Genomic DNA, 14,796 nt, shown 5'->3' with positions numbered 1-14,796 from the left:
GACCTTATCTCTCCTCCCATCTATGAACTAGGTTCCAATGTTGGCCACAGCTTCTGGTTCTTCATCTTCTCACTTCAGGATAAGTGAGTACATGGGTGACTACAAATTGGTGCAGTTTAAGACCTGAGCAGAGTTTTGCATGACTAATTTTGCAAAATATAGGATGCAGAAAGGAGGATTGGCATGATCAAATCTAGAGGTTGGCTGGTTCTTTTCTGCATACGGTATGGATTATTTGCTCAGCACAGAATCAGATAGAATATTTGGGTCGAGGACTGGTTTGGCCGAGACGTTGTCTATGTTTTTAACCAAGTTTGCTGAAGTCAATTTCTTCCAACTGTTTTGCTTATTGTTTATTACAATACAACTCTGCCAGAATAAATTTTCAAAACATCAAATTTATACCATCATGGGTTCCATGTGCATAGAGTAAATTCATTAATTGCTGATATATGCTCCTGTAGCTTGAGTTCTGGGATAGAGGTTGGCCTCTCATCTGCTCGTATGGGGTTCAAGTTCCACACCAGCTGGTGTGTGCTGTTCACCCACTCTGTCCTTCTTTGTGTTTTATTTTAATGCTACCCTTTCTGTGAACTTCCCACTGACAATGCTCCCTGCCTATAAGCATTAATAGCCTATAACCTTCAAATATGAACCGCTCCAACTCGTTCCACCCAGAGATCACGCTCCTAATAGAGAAAATGCACTGCTGGATCCTACTTGCCTCAACACCAGGTGCATGTTTGCCCCTTGAAGTGATCCTGAAAGGAGGCTTAAATCTCCAGCAACTCTGAAAAGAGTCAGAAGGTGCTTTCCTTAAGAGGAAATCTGTTGATTTAGTAAAGGACAGTCACTCTTCTATTTAAATAGGGGACATCCTTTTATGAGAGTTGTGGCAATTCTCCCTTGGTGCAGTATGACCCCGTGGTTGCACCTGAACTGGTTTTGCTTAGATAGTTGTCAGGGAAAGGGATGGAGCTGCCAGTTGGAAAAGAATGTTTGTTCCAGTGACAAAGACAATGGATTCAGTCTTCCCAATATTTAATTGGAGGAAATCTCTCTCATCGAATGCTGGTTAACAAACAAGCAGTCAATTTGAAGTAACTTTGTGTAGTTCTAAATCCCAGTACTCTAATAATGTTTAAATTAGTATCTACTATCTTATGGTTGATTCAAATATGGAGTAAAAACTATAATTTTCCATTTGGGTGATAATGGCAAATAATTAATTCAGGAGTAGTGAAGTATATCCTTCCTTTATATTTTGGCTTTCATATGTACCAAAATTTATTTGGATGACCAAAACCAGACACTGCAGAGTTTTTAATTTTCTGGGTTTTTTTTTTGCATCATGTCTACATCTACCATAGTTTATGGGGATGTGGTTTAGAGTAGTTAAAAAGTTATCTAAAGATTGAAGTTGGGGATCTTCTGTTTCTGTGACTTTACATTTGACATTCCGGGCTCAGCAATGCTCATATCACATTACCGAAGGTTAAGCATGGTGGTCCATAAGAGCTTGTGCAATGTCAAACAGTGTTGTGGTATATTGCTGACATCCCAACAGATAGGAAGTATTAGTAATTTAATCAATATTCTTTTCATTGAAAGGAGGTTTGAAGACACTCCCTTTTTTTTCTCTTGCTCCAGCTCTATCGCTTCATGTTTTCCCCACCTCGCCCTACTCAGCTGTTGCCAAAATCTAAACATGTGTTATTGCCAGGTTGTGAAAGATACACAAGTTTGAACACTTGCTCAGTGCTATACTGTACAGCATCTCCCGAGCGGTCCAGGAGAAGCTTTGCTTGAGGATCTTAGTTATGCGCTGTCTCAAAACAGCTGGGCTTTCATTTCATTCCACTTGAGTGACCAAGTCGGCAATGAAAGACACTACTACACAAATAATCTGACCAAGTAATTTTATTTAACCCTTAACTAAAAGAACAAAGAAATCAGTAACTTTAGTAACTTTATTTAACTCTTTATTTGACTCTCACTAATAAATCAAACTCAAGGTTGCATGCAATTCATAGCAATACTTGTCAACAATCAGCAGTAAGCAGTGCTGTTTGTGTACTCTTAATTACCCTGTCGTCGGGGAACCCCAACACTTCAACGAGACTTGATATGACCAGGCACCGGTCATGATCCTGCCCATGGAGAAGTTCCAAAAATCCCTTGAAATGTCCTTGCTAATATACTGTTCAACTTTCCCTTATCTCCCTTTAAAAGTGAAAACAACTCAATTAAGCCTGTGACCTTATTTGCAAACTATATGTATTCATGGTCTCTGGATCTTATTGGGGATCTACTATTAACTTTAAAGATTTTTTTGAACACCTGATTATTATTTTTGTCTTAATTATAATTTGAATGCATATACCTTTTATAAGACTTGTCATTTGTATAGTGTAGTGTCAAACAGTGCCGTCTGAATTATATTCAATATTTAGGCATTATGCCTGCATGAATGGATTGGTTGGCTCACTTCTATCCTAGCCTGAACCCAACCTCCCTCCCTTGAACTGTACGTGCTCATTTCAGCAGCTGAATACAGGTGCACGTTGTAAGCCTTAAGTGGGCAGAAGGAAGAGATGGATGTTAAAGCATCAAAAGCATATAACAGATGTATGAAACCTTAAAAGTCCTAAATAATTTCTCATGAAGAGGTCTAGTAGTGCCACTTATAGTACAGACTTAGTCCATTTGACCCAACACAATCCATGCTGTATTTTTATTGCACTTTTTCTACCTATCTTGTTTATGTTGTTTAATTTTCCTAATTGTCCATATTATATCAATGTTTTTAGCTTTGCTCTTCCTCATAAATAGAAATATTTTCTTTGTGCCTGGTTCACCCTGAATGATTTTACAATATCTATTTGGTCACTGCTTGGCCATGCCTTTTACAGAAGAGGGACCTGTCCTGTTCATCATTTATTGTAATTCTTTTGTTCCTGCTAATACCTGTTTTGATAAGTGAGAGCAATTGGCAAAAAGATAACTGACAGGGTTAAAATTTGGGTCCACACATCAGGTAATGATCATTAATTTGGAGGGAGTTGAGAGCAAAAGCTTTCATTATGACCATTAACTTTGATTTTTTTTCCCACATCAAGAGAGTAATGAAGATCCAAGGCAACTCCGGTCCTCTACATGTCAAAACTGTGATTGGCTCAAAACTTCATTACCATTTGTTTGTAAAGTGATTCACCATATCCATGAATTGGAAGAAAAGACTGAAGCTTGGTTCAGACAGGTAAGACTTGGAAAAATAGATTACTGAATGTAGAATATTTTGGTAATGTGATACAAATGATTTTTTGATATAGTTGCAGCTGGGAAAGCAAATTATCAGTAGGACACTGGCTGTAAAGATATTGACAGGTTAAGTGAATGGGCAAAAATATGGTAGATTGTCCTAATGTGAAGAAAAAATAGAAAAGCAAAATATTGTCTAAATGGGAAGAAACTTAAGAATGCTTCACAGAGGAATTTGGATAACCTCATCCATGAAACAGAAAGTTAGCATGCACTTAAAGTATTTAGGAAGATAAATGGAAAGTTGGTCTTTCTTTCAAGGAGGATCAAGTACAAAAGTAGGGAAGTCTTACTGCAATGAAATATGACTTTGGTGAGACCATACCTTGCGTTCAGAGAAGAGTTTTGGTCTCCTTATGAGGAATATACTTACTTTGGAGGCAATTCAGATAGCATGACTCTTGAGATGAAGAAATTGCCTTATAAGGTTGAGTAATTCACCTTTATGGACTGGAGTTTTAAAAAAAAATGAGAGGTGATGTCTTTGAGGGGCCTTGATGCTAAGACGATTTTCCCCCAATAGGGAAACTAGAACTGCAGGCTTTGTTCCAGAAAGGATTGCCCATTTAGAATAGAAATGACAAAGAATTTCCTTTCTTGAGACCACAAATACATTTGCCCAGTGACGTGAGGAGACAGAATCATCAAATATATTAAAAGCTTAGGTAGATGGTTTATTATGCTATAGAGGCATTAAGGGTTATGGATGATAGGCAGCTGAATGGAGTTGAGGCCAAGATCAAATCATATCATCGTTTATTGAAAGTTGCCATCGTGTGAAGATGGTTTGGTGTGGCTCTCATTGGCATCTTCTGACTTCAAGTGGAGTAGTTTTCAGAACCAGTTTCAACAGACTGACTAGGGCAACTAAGGTAAGCTAATTTCTTTCCATTTCTCTTGAATTATTTTAGATGAATTTGCTTTACAACACAGGATGGAAATTGAAACACAAGGTAGAAATTAAACATGTGATTCTTTTTATCTTTATGAGCAATGTCTTTTATTTATAGATATTCAGAATACTTGCTGAAATGGTCTGATGTCAAAAAACCAATTGTCAGATATGATGGTTATGGAGTTGCCAGTTGTTTATAAAATTATAAATATTCTCTTTATTGACTATTTTTGCCTGATGCATGATTTTAATTTAGCAGTTTCTGTTAGTTTACAGCATCGATACAGTCAGAATCCCAAGGAAGAAGTCAATCTTCTGAAAAGTTGAGTGGGAATTCTCAAAGGTGAGGTTTGATAATATTTTATTATTTTAGAAGCAAAGTGATTTTCTTTTGAGATGCCTCGCACAGTATTGTTTTATAATAATTTAACCTAATTTCAAGTTGGAATTTGTATTTTCAGTTTCTGAATCTTAAAAGTCACTAGTACCTAAAGAACAATGTATTTTAAAATATGTATTAAAATATGTAAATTCAAAACAAATGTTAGTTCTTTGGTAAATATAAACAACCATATGAGCAGAATGCATGTCTTTTGTGTACTAGGGCAGAAATGTGATTTTTTTTTATTTTTAATATTTTCTTTGTTTTTTAAAAGTGCCTCTAATGGAATCCATTTCCAATTACTGTATTTGTTGAACCTACCTGGGGTGGCAGTAAGGGCAATTAATCTTAATTCTTCTGAGCTGATAGGGAAACAACCAGTTCACAACCTGATTGTTGTACATTAGCCTTTACTGAGAAATAAGTCAGAATGGAATATAATTCTGTTATTTTCCTGTCTAGCTCCATAAATTAAGAATAGCTGTTGAAGTACAGGATATTGCAAATGTTGTGGAACCAGGACACAGTAAATGTTGTGACCATAAGTTTGCAGTTGCCTGTCTTTCTAATCTTTTCATTCAGACTTTTCTACCTTTTGGCCTCCTACAATGTTCCAACAACGTTCAAGACAAGCTCAAGAAGCAGCATCATACCTTCTTATTTAGCACATTACAGCTTTCAAGACTTAGCAATGAATTCCACAATTTCATAAAATAAGCCATTCCAATCCTGTATCCCACATTTCTAGTATTTATTTATTTCTTCTGGTAGTTCAGATTTCATTTCTCACATCCAGTTTGCAGATTCTCCAGATATGCCTGTAATGCCCATTTTCAGCTGGCACCACCACTATTTGTACCAGTCAATCTTTCTTGGTATCCACTCTATCACAGACTTGTCTGTTCCTTCCCTCTACCTTTTCTGCAACTCAAAACACTATTTCTAACTTGTCCCAGTTCTGATGCTGGGTCACTGATCAGAATGTAATGCTTTACTTTACGAGTAATTTTAAGCCAGTGACTTCAGTACCGGAATTGAGAGAGAAAAATCTGTTGTTTAGAAATGATAACTAATTTTTGTTATAGTGATATGGGGGTGGGGGGGAAGCATGCAAGCAAGAACATTCCCGTTTTAGCTTTCTAATGTTTAGGCTTTGAATTTAAATTTTGGGCAAACATTTTTTTAAATGTAAATGAGTTCACTTTACGAGGCTTTTAAGGATTTTAAAACCCTTATGTAAAACTATATTTCTTACTTTACTTTTATGTTAACAAATCTAATCTACAGTTTGTGTGACCAATTTTGATCTAATTCTGTCTTCTGTAGAAATGAATTCAATCAAACAAGTTTTTCCAGTGATGTGACATCTACAAATCTGTGCATTAAGGGTATTGGATTTGATGAAACAGGTATGACTTTATTTTAAAAAACTCAAATAGAATGTGCTTGTATGGGTTGAATAAAATGTGTAGTTGTAAAATGTTACATACCAGCAACAAAAGAAACACACAGAGTCATGTATAAGTGTTAAAGGTTACTTTATTAATAACTACTTATGATAATAAGAAAAGTAAAAATATTAGAATGTTAGAAGTAAAAATGTTAAATTTTAAACATTAACCCCAAAAACTAAACTCGTTGTGTGTGTGTGTGTGTGTGTGTGTGTGTGTGTGTGTGGCAAATTCCCAAACTCCATGTTCAGGAATGGTTCTTAAAATTCAGTTCAGCAAGCCGTAAGGTGAAACATGAGCAAAGGCTTCTTCAAAACCACCGTTAACTGAAGATAAGACTTGGATGTAGAGAGTAATTACGAAGTCCAAATGTTCCACTTTGGAACCCAAACGACACCTCAGTGTCTACTCAGCAGTGACTACTCCACCGCATCTTCCTCACCCCGAAAGGATCTCGAATCGTGGCCGTCCACACAAATACCTGTTTCCTTCTACAGGTCAACAACAAAGTGAACTCCACTGCTTTGTTCCGAAGTACCTGCCGCCCTGAAAGGCATCCGAGACGTGGCCGTCCACACAAATACCTGTTTCCCTCTACAGGTTAACGACAAAGTGGACTCCACTGGATTACTCCAAAAATCCATACGTGGATTGTAGTGACAGACACAGTTACTGTTTTTCATCCATCGATAGAGACTAGCAGGCTGCTGTCTTTCTCTCTCTCTCCTCTCTCTCTCTCTCTTCTTCAGACTGACTCAGACTGACTGCTTCAAAAATGTGATTACGTCCTTTATCTTCTGTTGTCGTAACCACGCCCCCCCCCCCACACACACACACACACACACACACACACACACACACACACACACAACTGTGCTCTATCTTAAAGGGACATTCACCAATAGTAACCTAGTTCGTAACAAAAATATCTTTTTGACAATTAAAAACAGGTATTTGTATTGTATTAGTCTTTGTATTTTGGACATAACTACCCTGTCAAATGATGATTGCTTCAGCACATGTATTTGTCTGTATCCTTGTTATGTATTTTTGCCTCATCTTGCACTGGCTCATCTCATAATATTTTCTTTTAATAAATTGTTGGACCTGATTTTTTGCAATTAGAGGGAGAAATTGCAAGGGTCCTGACATTTTACAGCAGACCTGCCACATGGGAAGTAGATGCATTATATTTTATTTACTTTCACCTCGTATCAGCCTGATGTTGTCTCCTAGTTTGAGTTGGGGGAAGGGGTGTAACGTCATATTTGAAGAAAAATGTAAACCAAAACCTTAAAATGGTGACCTTCCATTTGAATTGATACTGGCACTACGTTTATCCAGGTTTTGACCAGAATAAAAAGACGAATGTGTTTGCAGGCAACCTCATGCACTACTGTAGATGAACAGAATAATGTCTCTGATTTTTCTCAGATGAAACAAAAATATTTAACTCTCAAGTTAGAAACGCTGCTGACTGATTTATTTATTTAAAGACTGATCAATCTGTTGGGTCATGATGTTTCCTTTTTGGATGGAAAAGTCTGCAAGATATTATCAATGTTATAATATTACTGAATATATTTTCTGAAGCAGGACTGAAAGTAAACCTTAAACAATTTGTTAAGCATATTAATTACTGTTCATTTTTTTGTGAGGGAGGAGGGAATGGGATTTATTTATGTTCTGTTGTACTGGGGAGTTTTTGGCTGTAATTGATGATGATACCCTAAATGGTCAATCGTTATGATAGGAGGTAGTATCTGACAAATGATTTGCATTGAATTTAAAGAAGTTGTTATTTCTTTTTTTGACTGAGATAGAAATACGATGGAGAATCTATTTTAAAGAAAAACAAAATGGGCCAGAGATTCTGGACCTTCCCTTTATCCAAGTCTTGCTTAGTTGAGTACTACCTCAGTAAAACTTGGCCCTGCGTCTAATTGAATGAAACGGACCAAACTGGGGTTGTCAGGAGTCTGTTGCTATATCCTTATTTTTTTTTGGTCTTGGTACAAAAATTGAAGTTAATGCATCCTGTGGTTTAAGTCCCTGGCTGATTTTAAAAATAAAACAAAATTGGGAAGTACTGTGCTGGATTTTGCTGATTTTTTTTTTTACCCTGTGTTCTGTGGGGAGTAGCTGCTAGCTTCAGTATGTATTACAGTACATTTTGGATTTCCACATTTGTGCACTGCAGCTGGGAAGTACAGAATAGACTAGGGGGCAGGTGACAGCACCTCTGACCCCCATTCCATTTTTGGATTCACTTTTGGAGTCTTTTGGCAGTTCCAGATCCTCCTGAGCTAAAGAGCTGGTTACATTTCACAACTGGCCCTTTTGCATGGTCAATATTGTGCAATCCCATTCATTTGAATGGGGATTGTCTTTCTTCAATAAAAAGATAAGTAAAGCCCAGTAGTCTTTTTTTTCCCTTGAATGAGTATTCTCTTAATTTAGATGAGGTAAGTGTTTTAAACTTCTTAATTTTTTTTAGATTTGTATGTGGATATACATATAAATAATTGCATGTCCACCGTTGCTGTCATGTTGCCAAACACCAAACAGTGGAAAAATTTTTATGACATCATGAATTGTCAAAAGGCCAGTAGTGTGATCCAGGGTTGGAGCCTTAGGATCAGCAGCTTGAAGCCTACTCATCACTTGTGGGCAACTCCATCCTGTGGAGCAGCTGTGGCAGGCTTGATGCTTTCAGGGTATTTGGAGATGCATAGCCGCAGACAATTAGCATGGCTGTGGGCATCATTTGGGAGGTGAATGCACAGCTCAATAACCATATTTTTGTTTTTCTTCATGTCTTTCTCAGACCAGGAGAGACTGGCATTCTCCTTCCAAGCAATGTAGAAGCCTGCATTTTGTATATTTATAATGTTGGTTTATGGATGTTGGTCAATATGAGGAGTTGATTAGAAACATTATTTATACAATTTCAAGTAATGCTTGTTAAATATATTAAAAACTTACTGTATTTGTCACAGTAGAAATAATTTTTGGTATTATTCACAAATATCAATGTGTGTAACTTGTATATGCTGCTAATATTTAGTACGTCAGAAATGGCTAAACCAATAACATAAAATAATTGCCACATGGTCAATGTGTGGTCAATTATTTATTGAGAACTTGTTGATGCATCCATTTAGTTGACAATGCAATGATCATTCCCTGAATTTAAAAATGACATTTTCCCAGCAAGTACCTGAAGATCATCCGCTACAACTGTAAGGTATTGGCAAGTTCCTGTTTCATGGAAATAAAAGATGCAGTGTGCAAGCATAATTTAATTGGGATTTAGATGAAGACGTGGTCTAAGAACATGATCACTGAAAGTCTGCCAGGAGAAAAAGATTTTACTGGCCATAGGAAAGTTGTAACTTAAGGTTAAAATTTCTACTATGTAGTGCAGTATTCACCTTTTGATTTTTTTTTTGTAGACTTCATCTCCTTAGCTGTAAATCTAATACCATTCTCTACTCAAAGTACCTCTTTTTTTTTAATGTTTTATCTATGATCCATCGGTAGAAAAACATTAGAAGTACTTCAGAAATCTTCATTGAATATAATTCAGTTAAAATTAAATTCAACCAAATGGAATCTCTTTCTATTCTATCTTCAAAGAATGTGAATCTGAGGCTTTTTTCTTTAATGACTGATATTATTATATCTGACACATGGAGCATTGTACGTGCAGGTGTACTTTCAGCTGTTTGTAGAGAAAGATTAAAATCTACCTTGGAAAATACGAGCATTTTAGTGCTTACACATGTGAATTCATTGTTGTTTATATATAATTTTAAAACAATGTGATTTGTGTACTTCAGGTACAAGTATGTAGAAGTATATATCATAAGAACAAAACAGGCTGTATTTCTGTAGTTATGGTGAGGCTACACAAAATAATCCTAGTCCTATTCAGTTAACTTGTTCTGAGATTCCTTTCTCCCCATTTACTTCATTCACTAATCTAATCAAAATTTTGAAAGTTTTACTTTTATCATTATCCCTGGAGGTCAATTTCATAGTTTTAGAACTCCTTACAAAAATGTTTCTTTTCTCCTGCTGTCCACTTTGCATCTTTTCCATAATAATTTAATAAATCAGAAACCTAAGACAAAGAAGGTAGATACCAGGCAGCTACCTTGATGGCTTGGCATCTAAAGTAGGATGATACCTTAAAATGAAGCTTTTACTATATGCAGAATAGAAATATAAACTGAAATATTCAGTCATAGAGGTCTTAGAATTGTACGGCATGGAAACATGCCCTTTGGCCCAACTCATCCATGCCAACCAAGTTGCTTACCTGAGCTGGTCCCATTTACCTGTGTTTGGCCCATATCCCTCTAAACCTTTCCTATCCATGTACCTGTCTAAGTGTCTTTTAAACATTGCATTTGTACCTGCCCCTACCATGTCCTCTGGCAGCTCGTTCCATGTACCCACCACCCTCTGTCTGGAAAAAGTTGCCCCTCAGGTCCCCTTTTAAACTTCTTCCCTTTCACCTTAAATCTATGTCCTTTTTTTTTTAAAGACTCCACTACCCTGGGTAAAACACTAACCATTCACCTTATCTATGCCCTTCCTGATTGTATATATCACTATAATGTCACCCCTCAGCCTCCTATGCTCCAGGGGAAAAAGATCCAGCCTACCCAGTCTCTCCTTACAACTCATGCACTCCAGATCCAATAACATCCTTGTGATTTTTTTTTTCTGCACCCTTTCCAACTTAATGACATCCTTCCTATAGCTAGGTGGTCAGAACTACACACAATACTCTAGGCGTAGTCTCACCAACATCTTGCACAATTGTAACATGACATCCCAACTCTTGTATTCAATGCCCTGGCCAATGAAAGCAAGCATACCAAACGCTGCCTTCCCCACCCTATCTACCTGTGTTACCACTTTCAGGGAACTATGTACTTGTAGAACAGAGAGACCTAGGAGTATATCACTCTCCAGGGCCCTACCATTTACTGTGTAAGTCCTGCCCAGGTTTAGCTCACCAAACTGCAACACTTCACACTTGTCCAAGTTAAATTCCATCTGCCATTCCTTGGTCCACCTTCCCAGTTGATCTAGCTCCTGCTATAATCTTCTTGCCTGTCTGCTATACCATTCAATTATCATATCACCTGCAAACTTACTAACCATGCTATCCATATTCTCATCCAATCTGTTAATATAGATGACAAACAACAGTGGAACCAGAACCAATCCCTGTAGCACACCACTGGTCACAAACCTCCAATCTTAAAAAAAAGGCCTGCAATACCATCCTCTGATTCCTTCCACGAAGCCAATTTTGTATTCAATTTGTTGATCACCCTGGATCCCATGTGATCTAACCTTTTGGACTAGTCTGCCAGGCGGGACCTTGTCAAAGGCCTTGTTGAAGTCCTATAGACAATGTCCACTGTCCTGTCCTCTTCAATCTTCTTGGTCATCTCTTCAAAAAAAAACTCAATCAAATTCATCAGACACGATTTCCAATGCACAAAACCATGTTGATTATCCTTAATCAGTTCTTGCCTTTCCAAATTCAGGTAGATCCTGTCTCTTAGAATCCCTTTCAGTAACTTTCTCACCTGATGTTTGGCTCACTGGCCTGTGGCTTGTCCTTGTAGTCCTTCTTAAATAAAGGCACAACATTAGCCACTCTCCAGTCTTGTGATACCTCACCTGTAGCTAATGATGATACAAATATTTCTGCCAGGGCCCCAGCAATTTCTTTCCTAGCTTCCCACAATATCCTAGGATACACTTGATTGGGCCCTGGGGATTTATCCCCTTTATGCACTTCCTCTTTTGTAAAGTGGGTATGTTTCAAAGCATCAGTATTATCTTCCCTGAATTTCCTAGCTTCCATAGTCCTCTTCCCAGTAAATACAGATGAAAAATATTAAATTAAGACCTCTCCCATTTCCTGTGGCTCCACACATAGACGACCACACTGATCCTTGAGGGGACCCATTCTCTGCCTAGTTATGCTTTTGCTCTTAACATACTTATAGAATCTCTTAAGATTCTCCTTTACCTTTTCTGCCAGAGCTACCTTGTGTCCTCTTTTTGCCCTCCTAATTTCCCTCAAGTGCATTCCTACATCTCTTGCACTCCTCAAGGGATTCACTTGATCCCAGCTGTCTATATCTGACATTTGCTTCCTTTTTTCCTCAGGAGAGCCTCAATATCCCTTGAGATCTCGGGTTCCATGATCTTGCTAACCTTTCCCTTCACTCTAAGAGGAACATGCTCACCGTGAACTCTCTCTATCTTACTTTTATAAATCTCCCACTTGCCAAGCATCCCTTTACTTGCAGACAGCCTCTCCCAATCAACCTTTGCAAGTTCTTGTCTAATGCCATCAAAATTAGCTTTGCCCCAATGTAGGACTTTAACTTGTGGGCCAGTCCTATCTTTTACTATAAGTATTTTAAGACAATAGAATTATGGTCACTGGTCCCAAAGTGCTCCCCCACTAACACTTCTGTCACTTGCCCTGCCTCATTACCCAATAGGAGGTCAAGAGTTGCTTCCTCTCTAGTAGGGCCATTTACATTTTGCTTGAGAAAACTTTCCTGGACACACTTAACAAATTCTGCCCCATCTAATCCTTTAGCAGTTAAAATCACCTACTATTACAATCCCATTATTTTTGCACCCTACATATTTGCTTGTCTAAGGGGGCCTATTGTACAATCCAATCAAAGTGATCACCTCTTTCTTATTGCTGAGTTCCACCCATATAGCCTCACTGGACAATCCCCCAGGAATATCATCTCTAAGTACTGCTCTGATGTTCTCCTTAATCAAAAATGGAACTCTCCCTCCTCTCTTACCTCCATGTTTAATGCACATGTAGCATCTGTACTCTGGAACAGTGAGCTGCCAGTCCTGCCCATCCCTGAACCAAGTTGTTGTAATAGATATATTACAGTCCCATGTAACTATCCATGCACTGAGTTCATCTGCCTTACCTGTCAGGCTTCTTGCATTAAAATAAATATGGACAATCCCCCAGGAATATCATCTCTAAGTACTGCTCTGATGTTCTCCTTAATCAAAAATGGAACTCTCCCTCCTCTCTTACCTCCATGTTTAATGCACATGTAGCATCTGTACTCTGGAACAGTGAGCTGCCAGTCCTGCCCATCCCTGAACCAAGTTGTTGTAATAGATATATTACAGTCCCATGTAACTATCCATGCACTGAGTTCATCTGCCTTACCTGACAGGCTTCTTGCATTAAAATAAATATGGTTTTGTATGTCAGACCTTCCTCACCCTGCCTGTCCTGTCTACTGAACTCAGTTGCTTTGACTTCTATATTTGCCTCAACTTTCTCATCTGACACACTACTGCTTTGGGTCCCACTCCTCTGCCAGACTAGTTTAAACTCTCCAGAGTAGCATTAACAAATCACCCCACCAGGATATTGGTCCACCTCCAGTTCAGGTTCAACCGGTCTGTCTGTATGTGTTTAGACTTTATTGTATTTCACTACCTCAGTTATTGGTTTCTTCAAAATTTATTTGCCAATGTAATTGCTGATGTCTGCTTCTAATGTAGAACATGACCAAACCACATCTTTACATGAAGAGGCAAGAGTGGTCTTATCAGAAATCATTGGCTTGATGGAGCAACTGGAAGCAGAATGCAAAAAGACAAATGAGGCTCTAAAAATAGAAAGAGAGCGGGTCACAACTCTTGGAAACAGAATTGATCAGCTGTCTCTTTGGTGGATGCAAGAGCTTCCTGAAGCTGTACAAAAAGGTATTGGAATACCTAACTAAACAGGAGCTGAATTTTGGTTGTGCTTTGTTGGAGCTCTCGTAAGCAAATGAAAGTAGAAATCGTAGGTATTTTCTGTGTAATGTCAACCAAGGTAAAAAATCAATGGGGCAGATCTTCTGTTCTGGCGCTAGTTTTAATGCTGGGATTTACCTGGACATCCCTGCATAGAACAGTACTGCACAGGAACAAGCCCTTCAGCCCATGATGTCTGCACTGACAATGATGTCAATCCAAACTAATCCCATCTGCCTGCACGTGGTCTAAATCCCTCAATTCCCTGCCTGTTCATGTGCTTATCTAAATGTCTCTTAAACATCAGTATCGTATCTGCTACCACCACTTCCCCAGGCAGCACGTTCCAGGCCCATACCCCCTCTGTGTCCAAAGAAAACAACTTGCCTCATAAATCTCCTTTAAACTGTACCCCTCCTACCTTAAAGTTATTCCCTCTAGTATTTGACATTTACTCCCTAGAAAAAATATTCTGACTATCCACCCTATCTATGCCTCTCATAATTTTATGTATGTCTGTTACATCATCCCTTGGCCTCTGATGCTCAAAGGGAAACAATCCAAGTCATCCAACCTCTCCTTATTAGCTGATACTCTCTAATCCGGACGACATCCTTGTGAACCTCTTCTGCACCCTCTCCAAATCCTCCACATCCTTCCTGTAACGCAACGACCAGAACGAAACACAGTACTCCAAATGTGGCCTAAACAAAGTTTTATACATGACTCCCTGACCGATTAAAACAAGAATGCTGTCTTTACCACCCTATCCACTTGTGTTGCTACTTTCAGGGAGTTATGGACTTGCACCCTAAGATCCCTCTGTATATCAATGCTCCTAAAGGGCCCTGCCATTTACTCTATACTTTCCTCTTACATTTGACCTTCCAAAGTGCAATACCTTACACTTGCCTGGA

General features: G+C 38.2%; 1 protein-coding gene across 1 annotated transcript in view; it reads left to right on the top strand.

The window, feature by feature from the left end:
* The window catches only part of LOC127574001 (coiled-coil domain-containing protein 178-like), a 46,026-nt gene that overhangs the window by 8,301 nt on the left and 22,929 nt on the right, over positions 1-14,796 (top strand). Inside the window, exons 3-6 of the mRNA XM_052022594.1 lie at positions 3,120-3,259; positions 4,486-4,559; positions 5,925-6,007; positions 13,643-13,846. Of these exons, the coding sequence (XP_051878554.1) occupies positions 3,120-3,259; positions 4,486-4,559; positions 5,925-6,007; positions 13,643-13,846 (501 nt within the window). The remainder of the gene's footprint in view (positions 1-3,119; positions 3,260-4,485; positions 4,560-5,924; positions 6,008-13,642; positions 13,847-14,796) is intronic.

This window comes from Pristis pectinata, chromosome 9 (genome assembly GCF_009764475.1).
Source record: "Pristis pectinata isolate sPriPec2 chromosome 9, sPriPec2.1.pri, whole genome shotgun sequence".
Lineage (NCBI taxonomy): Eukaryota > Metazoa > Chordata > Chondrichthyes > Rhinopristiformes > Pristidae > Pristis > Pristis pectinata.
Note: the sequence above shows the minus strand (reverse complement) of the source record. Positions and strands in the feature narration are given on the sequence as shown.